At 39.2% G+C, this 25,261-nt stretch overlaps 2 protein-coding genes across 8 annotated transcripts in view; both read right to left on the bottom strand.

Moving 5' to 3' along the window:
- The window catches only part of tpcn3 (two pore segment channel 3), a 37,428-nt gene extending 31,496 nt beyond the window's left edge, over positions 1 to 5,932 (bottom strand). The window contains exons 1-3 of the mRNA XM_047366586.1: positions 5,527 to 5,932; positions 2,102 to 2,184; positions 898 to 1,012 (exon numbers count right to left, since the gene is read on the bottom strand). Coding sequence (XP_047222542.1) covers positions 898 to 1,012; positions 2,102 to 2,184; positions 5,527 to 5,619 — 291 coding nt within the window. The 5' untranslated portion in view covers positions 5,620 to 5,932. The remainder of the gene's footprint in view (positions 1 to 897; positions 1,013 to 2,101; positions 2,185 to 5,526) is intronic.
- A 6,206-nt stretch (positions 5,933 to 12,138) lies between these two features.
- On the bottom strand, positions 12,139 to 24,633 carry pgap4 (post-GPI attachment to proteins GalNAc transferase 4). Of its 7 annotated transcripts, none has more exons than XM_047365172.1 (4): positions 24,400 to 24,633; positions 23,517 to 23,654; positions 20,608 to 20,744; positions 12,139 to 16,228 (listed from the first exon to the last, which is right to left on the bottom strand). In XM_047365172.1, exon 4 carries the CDS (start codon positions 16,207 to 16,209, stop codon positions 15,019 to 15,021), a length of 1,191 nt encoding a protein of 396 aa, XP_047221128.1. In that variant the 5' UTR covers positions 16,210 to 16,228; positions 20,608 to 20,744; positions 23,517 to 23,654; positions 24,400 to 24,633; the 3' UTR covers positions 12,139 to 15,018. The 7 variants fall into 7 exon arrangements, with proteins under 7 accessions (XP_047221128.1, XP_047221124.1, XP_047221127.1 ...); XM_047365168.1 differs by having other exon boundaries at positions 12,139 to 16,355; positions 24,400 to 24,632; XM_047365171.1 differs by lacking the exon at positions 20,608 to 20,744.
- Between the last annotated feature and the right edge of the window lie 628 nt (positions 24,634 to 25,261).

Genomic DNA, 25,261 nt, shown 5'->3' with positions numbered 1-25,261 from the left:
TATATTTAGGCCTCAAAAAAACCAATTCATTTGACGGATGAATAATGATAAACGAAGCGATTAGAAACAACAGTTAAAAGTGATATCATTGCACACCTTGAGAAGGGCTGCGCTCAGACATGACAATCCCATGCAGCTCTAGATGGTTCTGTAATTAAAGATAAACCATCTTCTCAAAAATTTTAGAAAGAATAGGAAGCTAGGAAATTAAACGAGACTACAATTTAAAATTCCATACTTTTCCAGTCCCTGTTGTCTAGATTAGTCCGTTTTTATATTATTTTGGACATTTAAGAACAAAACATTGGGGTTTCATTATCAGTTCTTTTTTCACAAATCAAGCAAAGAATTTTAAATCTTTGTTTGGCAACTCAACCAAACCAGGTTCAAGAACCTTGGATCCAGTTGCAGCCCCAGAAATGAAAAGATTTAAAGGCAAAATATAAACGCAAATGTTTTTCTGAATGAGTTTGGGGTTTAAATGAGCTGGACACAAACTCATGTTTTCATGTTACCAACCCAAGATAATTATCATGTAGCCATACTCTAAAAATAGTTTTTAGTTAAAAGGTCCTTTATTTTTCCAGAAATTCTCATGTTTATTTATTATATAATGGAAGGTGAACAACCGCCTGAAGGGTCAACTTTTCCATACCAAATTTTCACTTTTTCCATACTTCTCCAGAGTTGGAAAATTCTAAAAATCTAATTCCATACATACATACATAAATACATAGTCAAGACTGCATAGGAGCCTTGGTTAAAGTAGTTTTATGGTTTCCTTCTGCTGTGCACATGCAGCAGAAGACAGAGCATGTATAGATGTGAGATAGAAATATAGGGGGCAATGCCCTGTTAGCACTTTGTGTGTGTGTCCAGCAGAGTCAACCATCGTACCCATGTGGGCAGAGAGACCAAAGCCGGCTCCTCGAAGACGGCTAGGGATAGATTGACCAGGATGAAGAAGTACAGGAGGACTTTGAAGACCCAGTGGTTGTAGAGGAGATAGAGTCTGAAAACACATTAACACAAATGTATTACAATTAATCTCTGAGGACACAGCTCTGTTATACAGTTTATTCTTATTGGTTGCCCCCATCATCTACATTCCTGACCATTTAGATGTAAAGATGGTATAATGGGAAATGTAAAATCGCAGGCCTAATTCTCCTCTGTGGATTCAAAGCAAATACATTTTCCAAAAAAACATCCCATCAAGTCTTGTCAGCGCAGCATACACATGAGCGTGTACTATAATTTTAACGTGGCGCAGTGTATATACCCAAGCGACTAAAATTATGTTTTTGGTTTTTTTTTACACAACTTTACACTGCGACTACTGTAAAGTTGTATTATAAACCCGCGAGTTGCTGCTTATGGTTGTCCTTCCGCCCTCCTACCTGCTAAAATGATCTTTTGATAATATGACACAAACATTTTGCATTTAAACTCCAACTTGAACCTTTCTGTCAACTAGCAGGTGTGTGCATTTCTCATCAGCCGGGAACCATATTCTATGTTACGTATGAATGGCCTGAGCAATATGCAGATCTGCTTATTGTTGAAGCCAGAACAGAGGCGGGACCACAATTGCATAACAGCTGTTCCTAAAAGCATTGCAATAACTTAGGCCAGTAGGTGTGCTGTTAGGTAGGAGCAATATGATCTTTGCAAATCAAACAAACACTCTGCAGCGCTGCTCCCCTTGTGCCTGTTTTCTGTCTCACTCAGTGGAGAAACAAAAAAAAACACCTTGCAGCTGCTGCTTAGTTCCCATCGCTAGTGTTAAAGGGACGGTCAATAGATGAAGATGTCAGTGACCATCACAACTCTACCCACATCCTCTAAGCTGATCTTTCACCTTCTGTGGTGAAATAACAGACCCTAACTGTTAAACATAATTATTTTCAAAAATAAACTCTGTGTCTTAAATAAAATAAACACCATAAAAGCCAGAAGAGATTAAACAATTTTAACAAACTAAAACAGCCTAATGAATATTTTCCAATAAAGACGACTCCATGCTTTCAATAATTCATACATTTGCTCTTATCTAATGGTTGTTTGAGAACTTGATCTGTTAAACATGTTATGGTCTTACCTGACAGCCTGAGGGGATGTGTCAAAGTAGATGTTTCTGTTGTACTGGGCGTCTGACACATAGATGGTAGCCAGGTCAAAATCCTGAAAATGCACAGGGCACTAGTTAAAAGGCAAATCAGAATTGTATCGTTCTCACTGGTCTGCCTCAGCCTCCAAAGACAGAAACAGTTTGATATAAAACACAGGGGAAGAATGTGTCTGCTCTGAATCCAATTTCCTGCGTCTCTGGCCCGAACTCTTTTCCCCTGCATGTAAGTCTTAATCAGCTGTAGATCCTGAGAGAGACAGAGATTTTTTCTGGGTCGAATCGGCCGGAGCTTGATTTCTGCTGCAGATGATTCCACTGAAGCTCTCCGCTGCAGCAGAAGGTAGCCTTGGTGAATCTTTTCTGCGAGAATCTTCATGAGAGCTAATTTCATCCAAAAAGATCACCTTTCTCTGTCCTTAACTGATGTGATCTTCTTAAAGCAGCCTTCTTTTCTACTTACTCTTTTGCCCACTCCATTTCAGGGTCTAGTATCCTCATCGTAGCACATCTCTAGCATTGCCAAACTACTATCGCACCAACCCTTTGCATCTCCTCCTTCACTACACCCTAGCAAATTCTTTGTGACTGTGTTCAGGTCCTCCTCTCTGGAAGCTCCATATCCAACATCATGTATCCAAGATATACATACTGTGGACATATGCAGAGGAGAGTTATATATACAAACAACCTCAGCCTTACCTTTTAGTAATTTGTCTCCAACCTGCTCAACCAACTCATTTCTAATCCTGATAGTGCTCCAAAACATAAGTCTCCCCTGTGATGCTCCCTTCTATCCATTCTTTCCTGCCTGAACTCTCTTGTTCCCTACCAGTTGCTTTGGACGGTTGAACCCAGGTACTTAAACTCATCAGCACCCTCACAAACGTCTCTGCCACTCTCACTTCCTCATACAGCACCACAGTTCCTCTCCACAAAGACACAGTTGTACTTTTTCTGTGCTTCTCTATCCTTCTCCATCAGCTCTGCTAAAGCAAACATTATCTCTATAGGGCTCTCATCACAAAACAATGTTCAGTGAGCACTGCTCACTGAACACCCTTCTTTCCATTACCTAGATTTGATGTCTCCTTTATCGTTAAGACAATGTTTATCAGCTTTATCCCTATGTACATCCTACAGCTCTGCACATCACCCTTATTCTTTAAAAACACAATCTCACTGTTATATTCAGTCTGCTTAAGTACTACCCATGTGGACAAAGGTACACTGCCATATTGCTTGAACCAATTCCCATTTTGAGTGCTACAAATACAAACTTCAATATCCCTTTCGGAATTTTTATGTGACTGAGTAGCACAAAGTAGAGTATAAGTGTGGAAAGTTGAAGGAAAAAGATAAACGTTATGTAAATCTAACAAATAAAAGTGTGAATTGTGTGGCATAGTGTAGCAAAACTGCACTATGGGACGGGGACACTCTTCAGTCATCTGAAACAGATAATTAACTAGCCGGGCAAGGAGAACATTAATTAGGGAAGCAATCAAGAGGCCTATGGTAACTCTGGAGGACCTGCAGAGATGCACAACTCAGTTGGGAAAATCTGTTGACATGACACTACAACTATCAGCTGTGCAACACATATCCGGCAAGACGAGGAAACCATTGTTGGAAAATAAAAAGCCCTAACACAAGACCAGTTTAAAGTTTGAAACCAAACTTCTAGGCCTACAAGTCAAACTAACCTGAACCTGAACACACCATTCCAACACTGAAACATGGTGGTGGCAGCATCATGCTGTAGGAATGTTTTTCTTCAGCAGGAACAAACAAGCTCTTCAGAGTTGATGAAAAGATGGATGGACCTTGATGGAATGTGATTCTAGGAAAACCAAAACCTGTTAGATGCTGCAAATGATTTGAGACTGGAGACAAGGTTCACCTTGCAGCAAGACGACGACCCTAAACATGCAGCCAGAGCTACAGTGGAATGGTTTAGAGGACGGGTCTGCAACGGCTCTTAATAACTTCGGCTAAAATGATAAACGAATGATTTTAAATACATTGCTACAGATGGAAAAGTGTTATGTTTTTACATTTTGCAACAAATTTCCTGTTCCGATTAGGCATCTTTAAAAAGCTTGACCTGCCAATTCCGATTTTGGCCAAAAGCGATTTCTTTTTTTTATAACTGACACTGTCAGGTGTTATAAGGTCATAACACACCTTCAATGTTCCAATCTTATTTGAAAAACATTGAACAATAGAAGCTTGTTTTAACTGCACATGAGGAAGTACTCTCAAATATAAATCAAAAGTTTAGGGCATTGCAGTTTCTTTAGTCTTTCATTTTTAACATTTTAAAAAGAAACTTGCACAACCGGTTAGACAAGTATAAGTATAAGAAATCAGTAAAAGATCGGTGGATAAGATCGGTTTCCCATGTATGATTTGGCCGATCACTAATCCCCTGAGACTAAAGGAAATTGTGGCGGATCGATTGGTGCACCCATAACAGTAGATATTTTTTAAAACTTCTAAGTTGCCTTTTTTCAAAAGGTCATGAAACATTGACTCTTTGGATTGTAAAGGTCACAGACCCCCGGTTTAGACAAAAGCATATTTAGATGTTAGAAGGGCCTAACCAAACTCCAAACTTGAATCCAGTGCAGAATCTGAAAAAATTAGAAAATTGATGTTGACAGACACCTTCCAACCAATCTAACTGAGCCTGAGCAACATTCCAAGAAAGACTGGGCAAACATTTCAGTCTCTAGATGTGCAAAGCTGTCAGAAATGTACCCCTAAAGACTTGCAGTTTGTTGCTGTAATGTGGCAACATGTGAAAAAGTTCAAGATGTGTGAATGCTTCTAGACCAACCACCTTTCTCCTCTACATCCTCTCCATAGCTGCCCCAGCAGTCTAACTGAAGGAGCTGCTCTCCTCAACACAAACCAACGGATGGTCTCATGACAGAAACAGGAAATTCTTTCAATTAACTATAGACAGACCTCACCAGCTCACAGGAAATAATGCTGTGTGATGAGCTTTTGACGCTTTTAGGTCAGAGATTTAATGCTCAAGAATGTCAGGAAGGAAAACAATTCTCACTTCAGTATTAATATAAAAATACGGTCCTTTTTTTAATAGATCTGTTGTTATTTCAAGGGAAGTCTCAACCTCACAAAGCTTAAAAGGTTTTTTTTTTTATTATTGTACAAAATCATGGAAAAAATGAATGAAGAAGCTGAAGGTTTCTGATCCAAACTCTTCATCAGCTGTTTCCCTGCTTTATGAGGCTGAACGGACAAGAGTCCAGATGTTTACTGCTGTTCTCTGACATAAAAGCTGCAGAAACACATGATGCAAGCAGAGAGGGACCAGCTGTGTGTGGGTTTGGGTTTGTTTTTGTGTGTGTGTGTGTTCATGCTCTCACCTCTTGGGTTTTGTCAGAGTTTCCTCCGTTTGGAACTCCTTTTCCTGCAGACGCGTCAGGAATGTTTTCGCTTTTCTCCACTGGTTCCGACATCTCCGAAAATTTCCCACACAACTTTTCCTAACCTTTTCTACGGATTCAGGAAACTTCTGGAAAACTTCTCAAAATGTCTTTGTCGAAGGCTTTGTCTTTTTGTCTCAGATTGAAAGATCTTTTTGCTGACAGCGTGACTACAGTACGTCCATGTCCCTGGACAAACATCAGATGCTTTCCTCTCCAGCGCACATGAAAAGGATCAGAACAACATCCATCCCTATTCAGTCTTCATCTGAGCTGCCCCAAGCTGCCAGTCCTGCTATAATAAACTACTGCTGGTGCTGCATTCAAAGACAATCGGACATCTGAAGTACCAACTGTCTAAAAACGTGGAAACCAGCTTAAAATTCCGGGTAAATATCTGATGCAAAAAATTAGAAAATATGGTATTTATATGAGATATATTATACTAAAACACATATATCTATCTATGTGTAATACTCATTGTTTATTGTTTAATTTAGTAGGTTTTCATGGTTACTTTTGTTTTACGCACATTTAACTGAGACCTTAAAGGCAGCACCGAGAGTCATGTGATTCACAGCAGCAGGATAGCGGAAACGGAGACAGTTTTTAAAAAATCCGGAAATTTACAGAAAACATTTAGAGGATTCTTATGTTTATGGAATTAGCGGAAATTCAACAGTTCCAAAATTATGTTCTGGATATATTGTTGTCAAGTTATTTTGCCTCAATTATAATTAGATTTTTTTCCAGGGGCCTAAAGACAAAAATAACATTTTATTGTAAGAACAAATATGGATGGAGCCAAGCTTTTATTTTGTATGTTTTTCATTCGTTGCCATAGTGAATCGTACATCATCAAGTAACCAGAAAAACATGTTGCATTTAAGATTAAAATAAAACTTTTCTGACGAATTTCATAATGATTCATTTATTCTCAGCATAAATTCAGCTGTTCTGTGAAGGCCTCTGAGGTTTGAGAAGAGTAAGACGTTCCCAAGCTTCAAACATCTTATACAGCATTGTTCAATCCATCATCCGATAATGCAATGCAACTCTGGCACATCAAACCTGCCAGTGGCAGGAAAAAAACATTAAATGTCATTTTGACATATCCAGGTAGGGGACACACAAACACATGAAAAAATGTGCTATGGTCAGATGAGACCAAAACTGAACCTTTTGGCCCACATGCACACTATATACAGGTCCTTCTCAAAATATTAGCATATTGTGATGAAGTTCATTATTTTCCATAATGTCATGATGAAAATTTAACATTCATATATTTTAGATTCATTGCACACCAACTGAAATATTTCAGGTCTTTTATTGTCTTAATACGGATGATTTTGGCATACAGCTCATGAAAACCCAAAATTCCTATCTCACAAAATTAGCATATCATTAAAAGTGTCTCTAAACGAGCTATGAACCTAATCATCTGAATCAACGAGTTAACTCTAAACACCTGCAAAAGATTCCTGAGGCCTTTAAAACTCCCATCCTGGTTCATCACTCAAAACCCCAATCATGGGTAAGACTGCCGACCTGACTGCTGTCCAGAAGGCCACTATTGACTCCCTCAAGCAAGAGGGTAAGACACAGAAAGAAATTTCTGAACGAGTAGGCTGTTCCCAGAGTGCTGTATCAAGGCACCTCAGTGGGAAGTCTGTGGGAAGGAAAAAGTGTGGCAGAAAACGCTGCACAACGAGAAGAGGTGACCGGACCCTGAGGAAGATTGTGGAGAAGGGCCGATTCCAGACCTTGGGGGACCTGCGGAAGCAGTGGACTGAGTCTGGAGTAGAAACATCCAGAGCCACCGTGCACAGGCGTGTGCAGGAAATGGGCTACAGGTGCCGCATTCCCCAGGTCAAGCCACTTTTGAACCAGAAACAGCGGCAGAAGCGCCTGACCTGGGCTACAGAGAAGCAGCACTGGACTGTTGCTCAGTGGTCCAAAGTATTTTTTTCGGATGAAAGCAAATTCTGCATGTCATTCGGAAATCAAGGTGCCAGAGTCTGGAGGAAGACTGGGGAGAAGGAAATGCCAAAATGCCAGAAGTCCAGTGTCAAGTACCCACAGTCAGTGATGGTCTGGGGTGCCGTGTCAGCTGCTGGTGTTGGTCCACTGTGTTTTATCAAGGGCAGGGTCAATGCAGCTAGCTATCAGGAGATTTTGGAGCACTTCATGCTTCCATCTGCTGAAAAGCTTTATGGAGATGAAGATTTCATTTTTCAGCACGACCTGGCACCTGCTCACAGTGCCAAAACCACTGGTAAATGGTTTACTGACCATGGTATCACTGTGCTCAATTGGCCTGCCAACTCTCCTGACCTGAACCCCATAGAGAATCTGTGGGATATTGTGAAGAGAACGTTGAGAGACTCAAGACCCAACACTCTGGATGAGCTAAAGGCCGCTATCGAAGCATCCTGGGCCTCCATAAGACCTCAGCAGTGCCACAGGCTGATTGCCTCCATGCCACGCCGCATTGAAGCAATCATTTCTGCCAATGGATTCCCGACCAAGTATTGAGTGCATAACTGTACATGATTATTTGAAGGTTGACGTTTTTTGTATTAAAAACACTTTTCTTTTATTGGTCGGATGAAATATGCTAATTTTGTGAGACAGGAATTTTGGGTTTTTATGAGCCGTATGCCAAAATCATCCGTATTAAGACAATAAAAGACCTGAAATATTTCAGTTAGTGTGCAATGAATCTAAAGTATATGAATGTTAAATTTTCATCATGACATTATGGAAAATAATGAACTTTATCACAATATGCTAATATTTTGAGAAGGACCTGTACTGTGAAAAACTAACACTGCACATCACCTTGAACTTACCATTGATATTATAAAACGTAGTGGTGGCAGCATTGTGGTTGATGGAAAGATGGATGGAACAAAATAAGGATGAATCCAGGAAGAAACCCCATTAGAGGTTAGGAAAACCTTATGACTAGGGCGGAGGTTTTTCTTCCAACAGGACAATGACCTTAAACACCCTTAATGCACCTTGACTGAGCAACAATGCTTACATCAAAGTGTATCCATGGAAAAGAATGTCCCAGTCAAAGTCCAAACCTAAATCCAATGTTAAACCTGGGGCAACACTTAAAAAATGCTGTTTACAGATGTGATGGTCTATCACATAAAATCCAATAAAATGTGTTAAAGGTTGTCATAACTTGACAAAATGTTAAAAAGTTCAAGGGGCATGAATACTTTTACAAACATATTTTATTAGTGTTTTAAATACTAATTTTAAGATAATTAGTTGTTAGTTTTTGGTGCCATCTGATGTGCATATCTGGCAATGCTGGAAAATGTTTTAAAAAACTTTTTATGGTCTGATCAGGCCTGATCATGACATCAGCAGGAAGTTTATCTTTGCTTGCGAGAGGATTTATTGATCCCACCAACATGAAAAGTGTTGGGAAACATGGGATGCTTTCCAAATTGCCTATACTTCACTCTAAAGAACTAAAGATGAATATTTAAAGAGGAGTTGTCTGGCCATGAAAAGGGTAGGGTGGCCAGATAAAAGCTTTAATAAAAGGCACATGGGCACCCATCTGTAGTTTGCTAAAAGACACCTTAAGGACTCTCAGACCATGAGAAACAAAATTCTCTGATCTGATGAGACAAAGATTTGTCATGTTTGGAGGAAACCAGGCACATAATATCCTTACAGTAAAACATGGTGTTGGCAGCATCATGCTATGGGGATGTTTTTTAGCAGCAGGAACTGGCAGACTAGTCAGGATGGAGAGAAAGATGAATGCAGCAATGTACAGAGACATCCTGAATGAAAACCTGCTCCAGAACGCTCTTGACCTCAGACCAGGGCGATGGTTCCTGGTTCAGCAGGTCAACGACCCAAAGCCCACAGCCAAGATCTCAAAGGAGTGGCTTCAGAACCACTCTGTGAATGTCCTGGAGTGGCCCAGCCAGAATCCAGACTTGAATCTGATTGAACATCTCTGGAGAGATCTGAACATGGCTGTGCACACGTCTCCTATCCAACCTGATGGAGCTTGAGATGTTCTACAAAGAATAATTAAACTGCCTAAGAATATGTGTGCTGAGCTTGTGGCATCATATTAAAAATAACTTCATGCTGTAATTGCTGCCAAAGGTGGATCAACAAATTATTTGTGATTTCTTAGTTTTCTGTTTGTAATAAATTTGCAACAGTGTCAAAAAACCTCTTATACATTATCATAATGGGGTATTGGGTGTAGAATTCTGAGGAAAGAGATTAATTTAGAGCCTTTTGGAACAAGGGTGTAACAACTAAATGTGGAATAAGTGCAGCGCTGTGAATACTTTCAGGATGCACTGTATTTACAATGTGGAATAGAGTCAATCAGCGCAACTGGATTTCTGTGCACATTGGAATATTTTTGAATCATTTCGTCCTGCAGAGCTGATCATGGATTACTCTGATGGAGCTTGATTAGAAGGTGTAGTTTACAGCTGGCAGCACAAATGAAAAGTAAAGTTTTTGAAGAGACCCAAGGAGAAAATACACCATTTTCCTATTTGTAATAAAGATTAAACGTCTTCAATAGACAATGGTAATTACCCCAGAACTCCATGGGCAAATATTTCGGATACAAGTGGGTGAAATGATCTTCCTCTGTAGGGTGGTTGAACTCAGCCTTAGAGATAGGATGGGGAGCTCTGTCATCCGGAGGGAGCTCGAAGTAGAGCAACTGTCAGATGGGTCAGGTTCTAGCATCTGATCAGGAGGCCTCCTCGGTGCCTCCCATTGGAGGTTTTTTGGGCACATCCCCACTGGGAGGAGAATCTGTGGAAGGCAGAGATCCAGCTAAATGGACTACATTTCCCATTTGGCCTAGAAACACCTTGGGATCCCCCAGAATGAGCTGGAGGATGTTGCCGGGAAGAAGGATGTCTGGGATTCCCTCGTGGACTGGTTGCCCGTTACCTGATCTCAGATGGGTGAAACACAAAGAATAAATAGATGGAATATTTCATACCTATAAGCATAGCGCTGAGTAATTATAAGGATAGCTCCCAATATTTGGGGTGGTTCTGATAACAACTTATAGGCACTTAATATTTTGGCAGCATATTCATTAAGCATAAATCCAGTTAAGTTGGTACTTGACGATGAAGCTCTGGGACAGACCGAGACCAAAACAGACCTCTCCAGTCTTAAAACAACTTCAGTCTAAAAAGACTAAGATCAATTTTCAATGGATCAATGGATGTCCTTACCGAAGTCCAGATATTAAAAATAGAAAATGTGTGGATTATGCTAAAAGCCAGGGTCTCCCAAACATGGTTTTAGGAACTGTTAAACCATCACCACATTAGCATTGGATTTTTATGAGCACAAAAGTTGAACATTTTTCACACAGAGAACGGAGGCCAGAGACCTAAATGATGGCACCAATGATCTCCCAGTGTGAAACATTCAGAGATCAGGTTATGTAAAAAATTCCCAGTCTACCAAATTTAAGCTGTTTAATAATTGGAGAGAATGAAGTGTTTTAACTCCTTTTGGAAGGAGACAAATTCTTTGTTTTTAGTTTTGCATAAACCCTGTTATTGCTTTTGAATGGATGTTTAATCCACTTATCATCTTCAGAGAGCATTTTGTTTGGAGATCAAGGTCCCAGGGTCTGGAGGAATAGTGGAGTGACAGAATCCGCAATTGCTTGAAGTCCAAGTGAAGTTTCCACAGTCACTGATGAATTGGGTCACCATGTCATCTGCTGGTGTTGGTCCACTGGGCTTTCTGATGTCCACAGTCAATGAAGCCATCTAGCAGAAACTTTTACAGCACTTCATACTTTCTTCTGCTGACAAGCTTTATGGAGACAAGTTCATTTTTCAGCAGGACTCGGTACCTGCCCACAATGTTAAAAGTACCAAACGCTGGTCCAATGACCATGGTGACTCTGTGCTAATTGGCCAGAAATCTGGTCTGACCTGAACCTTGTAGAGAATCTATGGAGTGTTGTCAAGAGGAAGATGAGAGACGCCAGACCCAATAATGAAGATGACGGGAAGGCTGATATCAAAGCTGGGCTTCCATTACACCTCAAACCACAGGCTGATTGACTCCATGCCATACTGCACTGATGCAAGGATTCATGCAAAAGGAGCCCAGACCAAGTAGTAAGTAGTAGTAGTCAGCTCACACTTCTGTATTAATTTTTTTCACTGGTCTGATATAATGTTTACCTTTTCTGAGAATTTGGGGTTTTCATGACCTGTAAGCCATAACCACCAAAATTAAGAGACTTGAAACGTATCACTGTTTATAATTACTGACCAAGTTCCGCTTTTACAACTGAATTATTAATATATGTTTCTGATATTCTAATTTCCCTTAGCTGCCCCTGTAGCTAGATGAAAAGACCTGCTTCAGTGATCACAGCACTGTAAACAAAAGAAATCTTTACAAAATTACCCAAATTAAAGATTAAAAATAAATACACTATCTATCACTTTATCCACAGAAGAGATGACATCACTGCTGGTATGAAAACTCCCAACAACAAAGTCACATCAAACTCAGTGCTTTATTAGGTCTTAAATATAGAAACAGCAAGAGTCTCAGTTAAAAACAACAAAAATCAGCGTTTAGTTGTAGTTCAGACAAGTCAGCTGTTATCATTATTGCATCAGCAACATTTTCCATCGAAACCATCACACCAATTCTACTGAAACATTCAGATGCATATATTCTCTTATATAGAATATTTAGATATTTTGTAATAAATGCTATTTGTTTTATTTTGTGCACACAATACATAAGCATATTGGTCAAAAAAAGTGATGCAATGTGCAGAATTTACAACTAAGCCCAAAATTATTCATACCCTCTCAGATGTAGGTTTTATTTTGTTCAGCACGTTTTTTCTGACTGGAAATAATATTTCCGTTTTGGAACAGCCCAGCCAGAGTCCCGACTTTTTTATTTTTATAATTTTTATAATAAAAGGCAGCAATTTTGGTACAGGACATTTCCTGCAACAAGCTTATAAAATGAATATAAAATCACAAAATATACATCTGAGTGATATGTTTTTAGCAACAATCCAGCAAAGATCCTCGTCAGTAATTCTTTAAAGAAATAACTGTGATTTTTTTCATTTCAGAAACCTTTTTCCCCTTCATCATTAAGTGAATGACGTGTGTACAGATAAACACACGTCATTCACGTCAAGAACAAATGTCTAATTTGTTTAAGGTACATAAAGGTCAAGAACAACCTAGGAGAATCCCATTGAGCGAATTCTAATAAAAGGCCATGACTATAGTAGGCACATCTAAGGCACACTGAGTGATGCTGAGGGGTCAGTGACATCGTGGCTTGGTGGCAAATGAAGTTTAGAAGAACAGTGGATTTCATGGATATGAACAGATTTTTCTGCTGGGAAGTAGACTATAGTATCTTGCAGAAGTACCCCCTTTTTCCACATTTTGTCAGCTTTCAACCAAGAAACTCAACATATTTTAGGGGATTTGATGTGATAGATCAACACAAAGTAACACAGAATTGTGAAATGGAAGGTGCAACTGAAAAGGTGCAGCACCTATTTGTATTTAGTGCCCTTTATACTGTTCTGGACCGATGAAACAAAAACCAAATCTTATGACCAAGTATTAAACGCTATGCAGGGAGGAAAACTAAGGCTGCACACCACTCTGCACACACCATATAAATGATTGCATTATCTCCTCAGCATGCTATCAGCATGCTAAGTGCTGCAGAAGGCTGTTGATCACCCTTTTATTTAAGTCAGGGGTCCAGCAGCTGGGAAACACAGCATGCTTGACGGTGGGGGGTTGTGTAATAAATGCACAACCCACATTTCAGATATTTATTACTAGAGAAATATTTTCCTTCTTTATAATAATGTCTTTGTGTTGGTCTATCCCATAAAATACAAATAAAACACATCAAAGTTCATAGTTACAATGTGACAAATTTGGGAAAGTTTAAGAGGTGGGAATACTTTTGCGAGACATTTGTTTGAACTCAAACAGCTGTCTTCCTGGTTTTTGACTATGTCCCTGTCCACCTCTACACAATGAAAGCAGGAATGCCTCTGGATCCTCCTCCTGTGATCCAGGAAAAGTGTGAAAAAAAGATTGTTTCAACTTATTCCACGAGAATTTTGGCAGCAATATCAGCAGAGTACGTACATTCATAAGTTAAAGAATAAATGAAAAATAGCAGAATGATTTATTCAATCATTTTAAAGCTCATGAGCACCGTCAAATTAAAGATGACACTCAGTTTGTTGCAGAAACATTAAGATGAAATCCTACAACTGTCTTTATTTTTTACCATTTAAAAAACGAAGAATTTTTTTCTTTCTCATTCATATAATTATCTAAGATACAGCTAACCCCCTGATATGCTTGGTTTTACAGCATTCTGCCTGCAGTTCAAAGCTAAAACATGTTGTCCCCCATCATAATCAGTCTTAATACAAACCATGAAATTAATGATTTTATAGAAAATATAATTTGTAATTAAAATTCCCAGATTTTAATTTTAATAGTGTGCAGAAAAACAGTAAGAAAATAAAAAAGATATCTCCTCTTCTAGTCATACAATCTAATGTTTTCAATAACTTTAAACAGAACAACTACATTTCAAAGAGGTCAAGTGAGTTCACACAATTCAACAGCTAAACATCAGTAAGTTAAATCAACAGATTCCCAAAGATTTCCAGCATCAGGATGTAACGTTTAGTCTGGTCCCACAGTAAAAGCATTACAAAAGCAACTCAATCAGCAAACACAAGGTTATAAAAAACAGATCAGGGTCAGTTTACCTTCATTTTCTACCCACTATTCACAAACAAACCGTTTAGTACTCATGTACTTAACCATCTAGTTAACATATAGTTCAGTTTTTCTCTTTTTTTTATAAAACATGAAAATAAATCATGAAAACACTCAAATCTCATGAGAACATTAATTTAGACTTTGCAAAATTCTATTTCCATTTCCGGTGATTCTGTTCCCCGTTTGGGCCAGTAGACCTGCAGAACCATGGCAGAGTAGGATCCAGGATCAAACCAAAATAACTCCAAAGGACCCACTGCTGGTAGATTCAGTTGTATTGTATCCTATATGACAGACAGCTTTTTCTTGTTATTTTTACCCCAATGAAAACACCTGAAACTAACTTACTGTGGTTTCTAAACCAGGTCTGAAACACAGAAACTCAAATTAAAAAAGAACAAATCAGTGAAAGTAAAACGCTTCCATACAAAGCTAGAACATTGTCACCCAAGTATCTAAACATTCACGTGAACATTCCCGAACCCACAATCCCAGAGTCCTGCTTTAGATTTCCAAATTTGACGAAAATAGAAAACCCAAGAGAAGAGGGGCATGGCTACCTCGCCTCTTCCTGGTTCTTTTAAAGGAGTTTGGGTCTGGATGGGTTGGGCCGGACTGAGGAAAAGGCCCCAATGTGAGTGACGAGGTTGGGTTCCACACTGTGGGATCTTTCTTCAGGAGAGGTCTTGGCCATCCGATAAAGAACCACATCCTTGGCGTTCCCTTTATAACAGAATGAGGCATCCAGAAGATCCGCCGCCCTTAGCGAGGCGTTGCCCGGGAAAAGCATGGCCGGGGTGCAGCACTCAGTGGCCGGAGAGACAGCATAGAGCTGTGGGGAAATTCTCCGAACCTCCAGGAGGTAGTGTCTACCTATTAGCTCAGCAGCAATCATAAAATAGAGGGTGAAGAAGATGAGATGGGTGGCTGACAGAGTGAAGGAGAAGGAGCAGGGGTTCCAGTAAGGTATAGTGAGGAGGAGAGCTGTAGCTCCCACCAAACCAAGCCCCACCCACTCCAGAATGCGGTATGGCTCAGGGTTCCAGTAGCGCTGCAGCCTTTCTGGGTGATACAGCTTGATGTACAGCGTGTGGACGGCAAACCGACGAGACAGCAGATCCTTTACCACTTGGAAAAAGTCCTGTCTAGGTAGGGCATCATCCTCCAGGATAATCATGTTTTTGGGCTTAACCAGCTCCCATCCCTGGCGGAGACAGAACACGTAATCCTTCTTCTCCTTCTCAAAGGTATTGATTCGTCCCATGTTGGTCTGCTGCTCTTGAGCTGAACGGCGGATCACCTTGAAGTGGGCCCCCAGCAGCTTGGCATCCTCGTTTTCCTGAGGGCCGCTCTCTACGTCACAGAGCATAACCTCGGCACATCGCTGCTCCCCACAGCTGTCCGCAATGCTGCTGATCTGCCTCATCACCTGGAGCAGGTAGTGGAAATCCCGCGCTTCGTTCCGCCTGGCCGTCACCACAGTCACCAGCAGCTCTGGATTTTGGGCGACGTCGCTGAATCTGGTCGAGTCCAGTAGCGAGCTGTTCTGCCAGAAGCGTAGAGCATCCTGGCCTCGCTCAAGGCTCTTCTGCAGGACCTCCTCGCTCATGGAGTTTAGGTACATGAACCTGAAGAAGTAGTAGGAGTAGAGCAGCCGGTGGCAGCACAGAGGAAGGATGACGCAGAACGTGACGACAAACAGGGTGAGGGCTTGAGTCAAAGAGCTGGACCATCGCAGGCGCTGGCTGAAGAAAATCTTCCATCGAGGCATTGATGAAAAAGAGTTGAACCTGGTGGCAACCAAAATAAAAACTGAGGTCTGTTCAGATCAACATTTAAAAGTGTTTGTTTAAAAGGATTAAGAGCAGTGACATCTTCGTCTTGTGAACAAAGGCGTTGCAGCTCTGCTCTTGATACCTGAGGAGAAATGCAAAGTTTTCGTTAATATTTGTCACTTGGCATACATCGAGCTTCTACAAACGTTGGAGCAAGTGTCTAAATTTTGAGACAGTTTTGTCTGATTGATGTTTACATGTCTGTCTATGTTTTCTGTTTTTTATAATATGGACCTTCTGATTCTGAACATTGTCTGAAATAAAAGGTAATAAAATACAACACTTTGAGGTACATAAATGAAGTGCTCCATCTAACCAAATTAAAATGACTTGGAATTTTTTTAACTTACAAGGAGCAAGCATCACTACGTTTAGAGTTTTTTCAAACTTGTATTATTTATCGACTAGAGCAGGATGCCTGTTATGTTACCTGCGTCACAGAGGCTAAGACATCACAGAGCTGGACCTCTTTCACTTAGCAGCAGACACATGACACAGGAAGAATTGGAAAAAGCTTTTTATTGATTGATCGTGTTCTGGAAGAGCAGAACCTTTATTCTAACCATATGTTCTACTAGAACACATCAACCCCAACTGTACAGGAAATGTAGAGTTAAACTCCTGTACAGCTTTAATGTTGTCAGAAATAAATATAATACCTAACCAGCGCGGTTGTTCCTGGAGTATAAACGGTGCTGACAAACTGATTTTATGAGCACATTCAGCTCCTTTCAGTCATGGACCTACCTGGTTATTAACTTTTAATATGGCAGTTCTAGTACCGTCGCATCAACACCGTAACGTCGATATCAAAGATCAAAGTTTTTTTTTTACTTTATTGAAGTATATAAAAACAGTACAGGAGTACATTATACATACTAAAAGCCACCCGGGGGTTACAGATGGAGACAATGTTTTATAGTCGCATATTACACAAATACATTGAAAATGGTACATAAGGTGCAAGTTTTAATCGCTTTAACATTGGAGGAATTTCTGATAGTTTCAATGTATTGTTTGAACTCATTTTCAAAAATGAAAACAAGTGGTTTTAAGTTGGTATAACGACATTTATGAATATGCCATTTAGCTAAGTATATAATAAGGTTGATAATATAGAATTGGGGTTTTTTGGCTATTGAAAAGTCAGTGAAACCAAACAATACACGTTCAAAGCAAAAGGAAAGATTCGGCTCAATATGTGTAGAAATCAAAGTGCAATTTCTTTCCCCAAAATTGAGTAGAGATAGGGCAAGACCAGAATAAATGATATACATCTTCTGGGTTTTCTTCACAGAATGAGCAAACAATATCTATAATTCTGTTAAATTGCTGTGAAAAAAGTTTGGATGGGTAAATTTTGAACGAAACTTCTTTTACTTTGTTACTTATCATAAATTTGGATGGCAAAGTCCAAGTCCTTTTCCAGTTAAGGTTATTTATTGAAGCGTTCCAGTAAGAAATCACATAGCGAATCTATGCAACATCTTTCTGAAATAAGGAACATATACGACGGTTGCTATTACAGAATGAGGAAAAACAAATTTGACCAATTTCGAGTTTAGTTGGATCAAAAGGCAATAGAATGAGATTCTGTCCTGCAGTACTTTTAAGTAAAATGACTACTCCAGTAGGGATTGCATTTACTATAATATTGAATTCTTTAAAAGGTAAAATGATACTGTATTTCGTGACAAAAGCTTGATATGTCATTAATAAACCATTAGAGTTGAGCAACTGATGAACTAAAAGTATATTGTGAGTAAATCAATTAGGGTAGAATAAGGATTTGCTTTTATATAAGATGTCTTTATTGTTCCATAAATAGTATCTATGAGGGGAGAAATTGTGCTAGTAGATCAGTGACCAAGAAAGAAGCATCTGCTTATGGAAACCAGATGATTTTGGAGGGATTTTTTTTAACATTATAGTTGCAAAACAAGAGGAAGTTAAGTCTTCCTAATTTAGAGAAAATAAGGTTTGGTATGAAATTCCAAATTGAATATGGGTTCCTGATGAATTGAATTGTTTTAACACATTTATTTTAAATGTATTATTTAAAGTGCAAAAATCTAAGAAGTTGAGGCCGCCTTTATCATAATTCATGATCGCAGATTTTTTGATTTAATGCTTTTTATTCTTCCAACCAAAGTCAAATAACATATTGTCAATATCTTTGAGATTTGTTTGTTCACATCAAGAGATAGGGCAGCATAAAGAGATGGGAAAGTCCCTCAACTTTGGTTAATAGAATTCTGCCACTTAGCGATAAATCTTTTTGTAACCATTGGTCTAACTTTTTTGTCTTATCAATAATGGAGTTACAATTCACTTGGCATCTAGATTTTTCATCTTTAGTAACAATGATTCCTAGGTAAGTGATAGAATCTTTTACCAGTATGCCACAGATAGAGGGAATGTTACAATGTTTAATAGCCAGCAATTCACATTTTGTTTTATATTTAAGCAATATCCAGATGCAGCAGAGACAGTGTTTATCAAGTCAATCAATAAAGGTATTTGAGAAAGGTCTTTCAGAAATAATGTTGTATCTTCAGCCAGTTGACTGATGATAATTTTGGTACCTGCTATCGAAACACCTTTAAGTGGCCTTAGTTTTATAGAATCAGTGAGTAATTGAGTGCAGAGCAAAAAAAGATAAGGTGATATGGGGCATCCTTGCCTGACCCCACGTTTAAGAAGGAAACAGGGAGAAGTGCCAGCATGTAACTTTATGGAACAATTAGCATTGTTATACACTGTTTGAATAGCACTGCTAAAATATGGTCCAAAACCAAATTTTTCTAAAGGCGTGAAATATGAATTTATATTCGATGGTGTCAAAAGCCTTGTAAAAGTCTAAAAAGAGGATAAAGCTTTCATCAGGACATAACTCTAATCAATTAAGTCAAGTACTAGCCTAATGTTGTTGGATATATGTCTGTTTTTCATGAAGCCAGATTGAGTCTCGTCAATTATATGGTGTAAAACTGATTTGAATCTTTTAGCAAATATCAGTGCAAATATTTTGTAGTCATTTAGTAAGCAGTTGGGGCGCCAGCTGTCACTGCGGAGTAAATCTTTTGGTTTTGGTATTAGAGTTATGAGACTCATCATCTATACACTCTAAGAAAGGTTTGTGAAGGAAGGGTGCAAGTTGTTCAGAGAATGTTTTATAAAATTCAGAAGTAAGTCCATACAAGGAGACTTATTAAAATGGAGCAGTTCGATAGCAAAGACAATTTCTTGTAATGTGATTGGTTCATCACAAGATTTTTTCAGGTCAGTGTCAATTTTTTTAGTCTCTGAGGGATCTCAGAAACTCACAGGTAGATTCTTCACAATATTTGGATTCGTACAGCTTAGCATAAAAATTGGAGCAATATTTGGCTATTTTTTTCTGTGATGATTCCATCAATATTCAGTTTCTGTATAGTATTATTTTTAGCATGGAATTTCTCTAATCGATAAAAGTAAGCAGTGTTCTGATCCCCCTCCTCCAACCATCTTCTTCTGCTTCTTACAAATGCTCCTTCAGCTTTCTGTTTGTAAATGTCATCTAATTTATTTTTGTAAACTAAATAAACGATTAAGTTCGTTTTCAGTTAGAAATAATATCAATAACCCAAATAAATCCAGAAAACCTGAGATTAAAATCTCTTTCTCAGTTTTTTTGGCTTTGCTTGCATATGCCCTCAAGAATTTTGATAATTCATAATTTAAAAGTTCCCAATTAGTACAGAATTTTTTTTTCTATTAGAGATTTGTACCAGAAACGTTGGATTAATGAGTGGATTATTTTTTTGACCGCTTCATGCTTTAACATAGAGTTGTTCAGTTTCCAGTATGACACTCTGAGTATTAGAATTTAAAGGGATTTGTATTAGTATTGCTTTGTGATCGGTCAAAGAAGCGGTGAGGTTGTTGACAATCACATTGTCAGCAAAATTATTGGAAATTAGCCAGAAATCTATTCGTGATAAAATTACTTTGTGCTTTGTTGCTCCAACTATAAGATCTTGAATCGGCATTTTTTGCCCTCCGGATATCAATTAAATTGAATTTGTGCATAAATTTAATTAAATTAGAGGCTTTGAAATACTTGGTTTGTGGAGGCCATCTATCTTTAAGACCATTTAAGGCAATATTAAAGTCTCCCCCCATCACTATCAATGCATTTGGATGTATACTAACCCAATGTGAGAGACGAGGTTCTGAAACATTAAGCAGTGTATCATTATCACATTTGGAATTATACTAATATATATTAATTAGCAGGATTACAGTGTCATTGGTGTCAATAATTAATATAGAGAAATGTCCTTTAGGATCACCTTCAGAGTGTAAAATAGCCCCATTGAAAGAGTCCCTCAGAATAGCGATTCCAGTTGCTCTTTCTGAACCATGCGAAAGCCATATATTGTTGCCCCATTGTGCTTTCCAGAGTTGTGCATCGGTCTTTAGAGTGTCTCTTGAAAAAAGGAAAAGTTCATTTTTTGTTGCTTTGCTAATATAATTAAAGCTTTTCGTTTAACATTCTGTCTCAACCCCCTGGCGTTAAGAGAAAAAACAGAGAACGTGTAATAAAAATACAGAAAGTAAGTACTATACGCGTACAAGGTGTAAAGTACTTAAAGTATTAATGAAATATAGAAACTAATTTCTATCCCTTATAAAGCAAGAGCACTTAAACTGTGTGAGCAGAAGTTGAACAATTTCTTCCAGAGATAAATGAAGGCAGGAAAACCATGGCCTCATCAGTTTAGCAGTTTTTATCATTTATCAATTTTATCAATAACCAATAAGGTGGAAATAAATGAGTTGAGGTATTTTTTGGTTACAAACAGTGAACTAAAGATCAACCGATCAACCATTGAACTATATATTTTATCAGGTCATATCAACTGAAGCCCCCCATCGATATACTAATTTGTTGGAGTCCATATCAAAGTGCCTAAGGTTTGAAATTAGAACGCCAGAAGTGTGGAATGCGATTTAAGGGGAAAAGACTATATAGAGCAATAAAAGAACAATGTGTATCAAGGCCATAGTCATAATAGATCCTCAAGTTGGCATTTCAAAAAATAAAAGTGAGCTTTTAAGAAGGGGTCGCATCGGTAGGTGATGTATCCATCTGGGCGTACCTCTTTTCGAATCGATAACACGAGTACCAGCAAAATTAGCCTTCTTTCTTTGCAGCTTCAATGAGGGGCCATAGATTGTATCGTGTTGCTTTATCATCAGCAGTTAGATCTTCAGCAAATCTTAGCCCGTTGTTCTTGAGATATTCACTCTTTTTGGTCATCTTCCACAGGAAGTCTCTTGTAGATCTACAGGGGTTTGGACAATGAAACTGAAACACCTGTCATTTTAGTGTGGGAGGTTTCATGGCTAAATTGGACCAGTCTGGTAGCCAGTCTTCATTGATTGCACATTGCACCAGTAAGAGCAGAGTGTGAAGGTTCAATTAGCAGGGTAAGAGCACAGTTTTGCTCAAAATATTGAAATGCACACAACATTATGGGTGACATACCAGAGTTCAAAAGAGGACAAATTGTTGGTGCACGTCTTGCTGGCGCATCTGTGACTAAGACAGCAAGTCTTTGTGATGTATCAAGAGCCACGGTATCCAGGGTAATGTCAGCATACCACCAAGAAGGACCAACCACATCCAACAGGATTAACTGTGGACGCAAGAGGAAGCTGTCTGAAAGGGATGTTCGGGTGCTAACCCGGATTGTATCCAAAAAACATAAAACCACGGCTGCCCAAATCACGGCAGAATTAAATGTGCACCTCAACTCTCCTGTTTCCACCAGAACTGTCCGTCAGGAGCTCCACAGGGTCAATATACAAGGCCAGGCTGCTATAGCCAAAACTTTGGTCACTCATGCCAATGCCAAACGTCGGTTTCAATGGTGCAAGGAGCACAAATCTTGGGCTGTGGACAATGTGAAACATGTATTGTTCTCTGATGAGTCCACCTTTACTGTTTTCCCCACATCCGAGAGAGTTACGGTGTGGAGAAGCCCCAAAGAAGCGTACCACCCAGACTGTTGCATGCCCAGAGTGAAGCATGGGGGTAGATCAGTGATGGTTTGGGCTGCCATATCATGGGATTCCCTTGGCCCAATGCTTGTGCTAGATGGGCGCATCACTGCCAAGGACTACCAATCCATTCTTGAGGACCATGTGCATCCAATGGTTCAAACATTGTATCCTGAAGGTGGTGCCGTGTATCAGGATGACAATGCACCAATATACACAGCAAGACTGGTGAAAGATTGGCTTGATGAACATGAAAGTGAAGTTGAACATCTCCCATGGCCTGCACAGTCACCAGATCTAAATATTATTGAGACACTTTGGGGTGTTTTGGAGGAGCGAGTCAGGAAACGTTTTCCTCCACCAGTATCACGTAGTGACCTGGCCACTATCCTGCAAGAAGAATGGCTTAAAATCCCTCTGACCACTGTGCAGGACTTGTATATATCATTCCCAAGACGAATTGACGCTGTATTGGCCCCAAAAGGAGGCCCTACACCATACTAATAAATTATTGTGGTCTAAAACCAGGTGTTTCAGTTTCATTGTCCAACCCCTGTATTTGTGAAATGGATGAGGGTTGTTCTGGACCTGTTTGACATTCCCTGGAATCTTCCTAGGCGGTGAACGATGTCAATGTCATCTTTTATTTTGTGTTGTGAGTCAGGTATGACGGCACAGCAGATGTGGATAGCCTTGGCCTTGATGTCTTCTGGATTATCTACAGGGATGCCGTGGAGTCTCAGGTTCCATCTCCTTCCGTATCTATCCAGCTCGTTGAACTTCAGTTGCAGTTCTGCAACTTGCCAGTCGTGTCTTTCACTGGAACATTTGACAACCTTCATAGCGGTTTTTAAAGACTCAACTTCTGCAAAGACTAAATCAAGACATTTTTTGAGAGCTTCAATGCTTACTGTGTTCTTGGTAATCATACCTTCCAGGTTATTTCCCCCCTCATTAATTGTGGCAATAATGTTGTCCTCTACCGCCAACGAAAGCTCAGCTTTTTGCTTTTTATCTTTTGGCTTGACCGGAGTGTCAGGGTTAGAAAGCGGTAGAGGTATAAGGTCAGTATCTTGATTACTGGCGGGAGTTTTCGATACAGTATAATCATGGTCGACGTTAGCAATAGCTTCGGTAACAACAGTGAAGCTTATTAGGGATTTTGGAGTATTTGTAGGTGTTCCAGAAGTCATACCTTTTTGTTGTTCAAAGGTTCCCTGTATTTGCGTTTCTTTCTTTGTTCGTTAAGCTTCATGTAGCCCAAATGACATCTCAGTGTGGTTTGGCTCATCCACAAAACAGGACAGGTCCAGACTGCAACGAATAATCCGGACTGCAGAGAGAATAATCAGAGCTGACCTTCCCTCCATCCAGGACTTATACAGGTCTAGGGTCAGGAAAAGAGCTGCTAAAATCTCTGCAGACCCCACACACCCTGCACATAAACTGTTTAGAGTTTTACCTTCAGGCCGTAGCTACAGAGCACTGTTCACTAAAACCAGCCACCACAGAGACAGTTTCTTCCCCCGGGCTGTTTCTCTGATGAACATTTAATAGAGTACAAAACAACAGCAAACAGATGTTGCAAATGCACCTTTTCTATTAGATATGTGTATATTGTATATTGTAAATTGTAAATTTGTATATTCTGTAATGCAAAAACAGAACAAAAGAGCAAAGTGTACCGGAGTCAAATTCCTTGTTTGTATGTACGAACTTGGCAATAAAGCTGATTCTGATGTAGCTGTGCGTTCTGGTCAGAGAGGGCAACACAAATGAAAATGACAGAAGATGCGGTATTTTGAGAGTGTGAGGTTGTTAATAATCTATTTAAGGATATCAGTGCATCATATCAAGAGTCAAAACTAGAAAGTAAGGGATATAAATCCAAAGTGTTGCTCAGCAACAGGGGTTTACGTCTGCCTCGGTCGCCATCTTGGCTCCCTCCCTCAAAGATCAAAGTACCACAAGCTAAACCAAACATAGGAGCCTACAATGCAGCAAACAGGTTTACTGAAGCAACAACGTCGGTGTTATATCACTGTTTCAGGGCAGAAAAATGAAGACCATTCACTCACACTGAGCTGAAGAGCTGCTACTGTTTGATAACAGCTGACATGTCCGTCAAAAAGTAACCACGTCCTCCTAGGTAAGGTAAAAGACCGCAGCCGAACATCGTTGCTCTATGGTAAACCAAAAGGGTCAAAATTCATCCGTATATTAACGCGTTGTTGTAATCCGTAAATATCCGGATGTGGCGTTTTATGTACATTTTATCATCAAGAGGCCGTCCTATTATTACTTAGCCACTAGATGTAAAGGCATTTTACCCAATCAGTTCACTGCAAGGGTAGACACAACCAGGAGTCTTTGGGGACAGACAGGAAGTATATACACCTGTCATTCTGCTCCTGTCGAAGTCACACTCAGTTCAACAACAAAGTCTGATATAACATAAAATTCACTCTATTTGTTCTCTTGGGGCAGAAAATAAATGTCATCTTTAACGGGCAAATAATTATGCATTTAAAAAAGATAATAGTATGTAATTACACAAACCATACCTACAGAAAAACTGGCTCTATTAAGTACACATTTTATTTTATTTTATTTTTTTGACATGTACCATGCCTTGGCTCATGCTTTGGTAGTTTCATGTTTAAAATGACCAAAGATAAAAGATACAATGTTTATCAACTTGTAATTCCTTTTCAATGGCAGCAGATGTCAGTAAAAGGTCGAAATACTACATTTAAGACTAAGATTAATTTAAATCTCACTCCACATGTTAGAAGTCGATTTATAAACGTCTGTTTAGCACCTTTTTTGGTTAGGATCATCAGTGACCAGTTATAACATCTTTCTGATGACTACACAGTATTATAAAATGCTCTTTTTCCTTACTGCAATTCTAATTCTTAATTTTATTTTGCTGTATAT

The sequence above is a fragment of the Girardinichthys multiradiatus genome, chromosome 5 (genome assembly GCF_021462225.1).
Source record: "Girardinichthys multiradiatus isolate DD_20200921_A chromosome 5, DD_fGirMul_XY1, whole genome shotgun sequence".
Taxonomy (NCBI): domain Eukaryota; kingdom Metazoa; phylum Chordata; class Actinopteri; order Cyprinodontiformes; family Goodeidae; genus Girardinichthys; species Girardinichthys multiradiatus.
Note: the sequence above shows the minus strand (reverse complement) of the source record. Positions and strands in the feature narration are given on the sequence as shown.

Excerpts from the sequence above, each read along its gene's own strand:
- pgap4 (XM_047365172.1), bottom strand. The coding sequence starts at position 16,209 with ATGCCTCGATGGAAGATTTTCTTCAGCCAGCGCCTGCGATGGTCCAGC.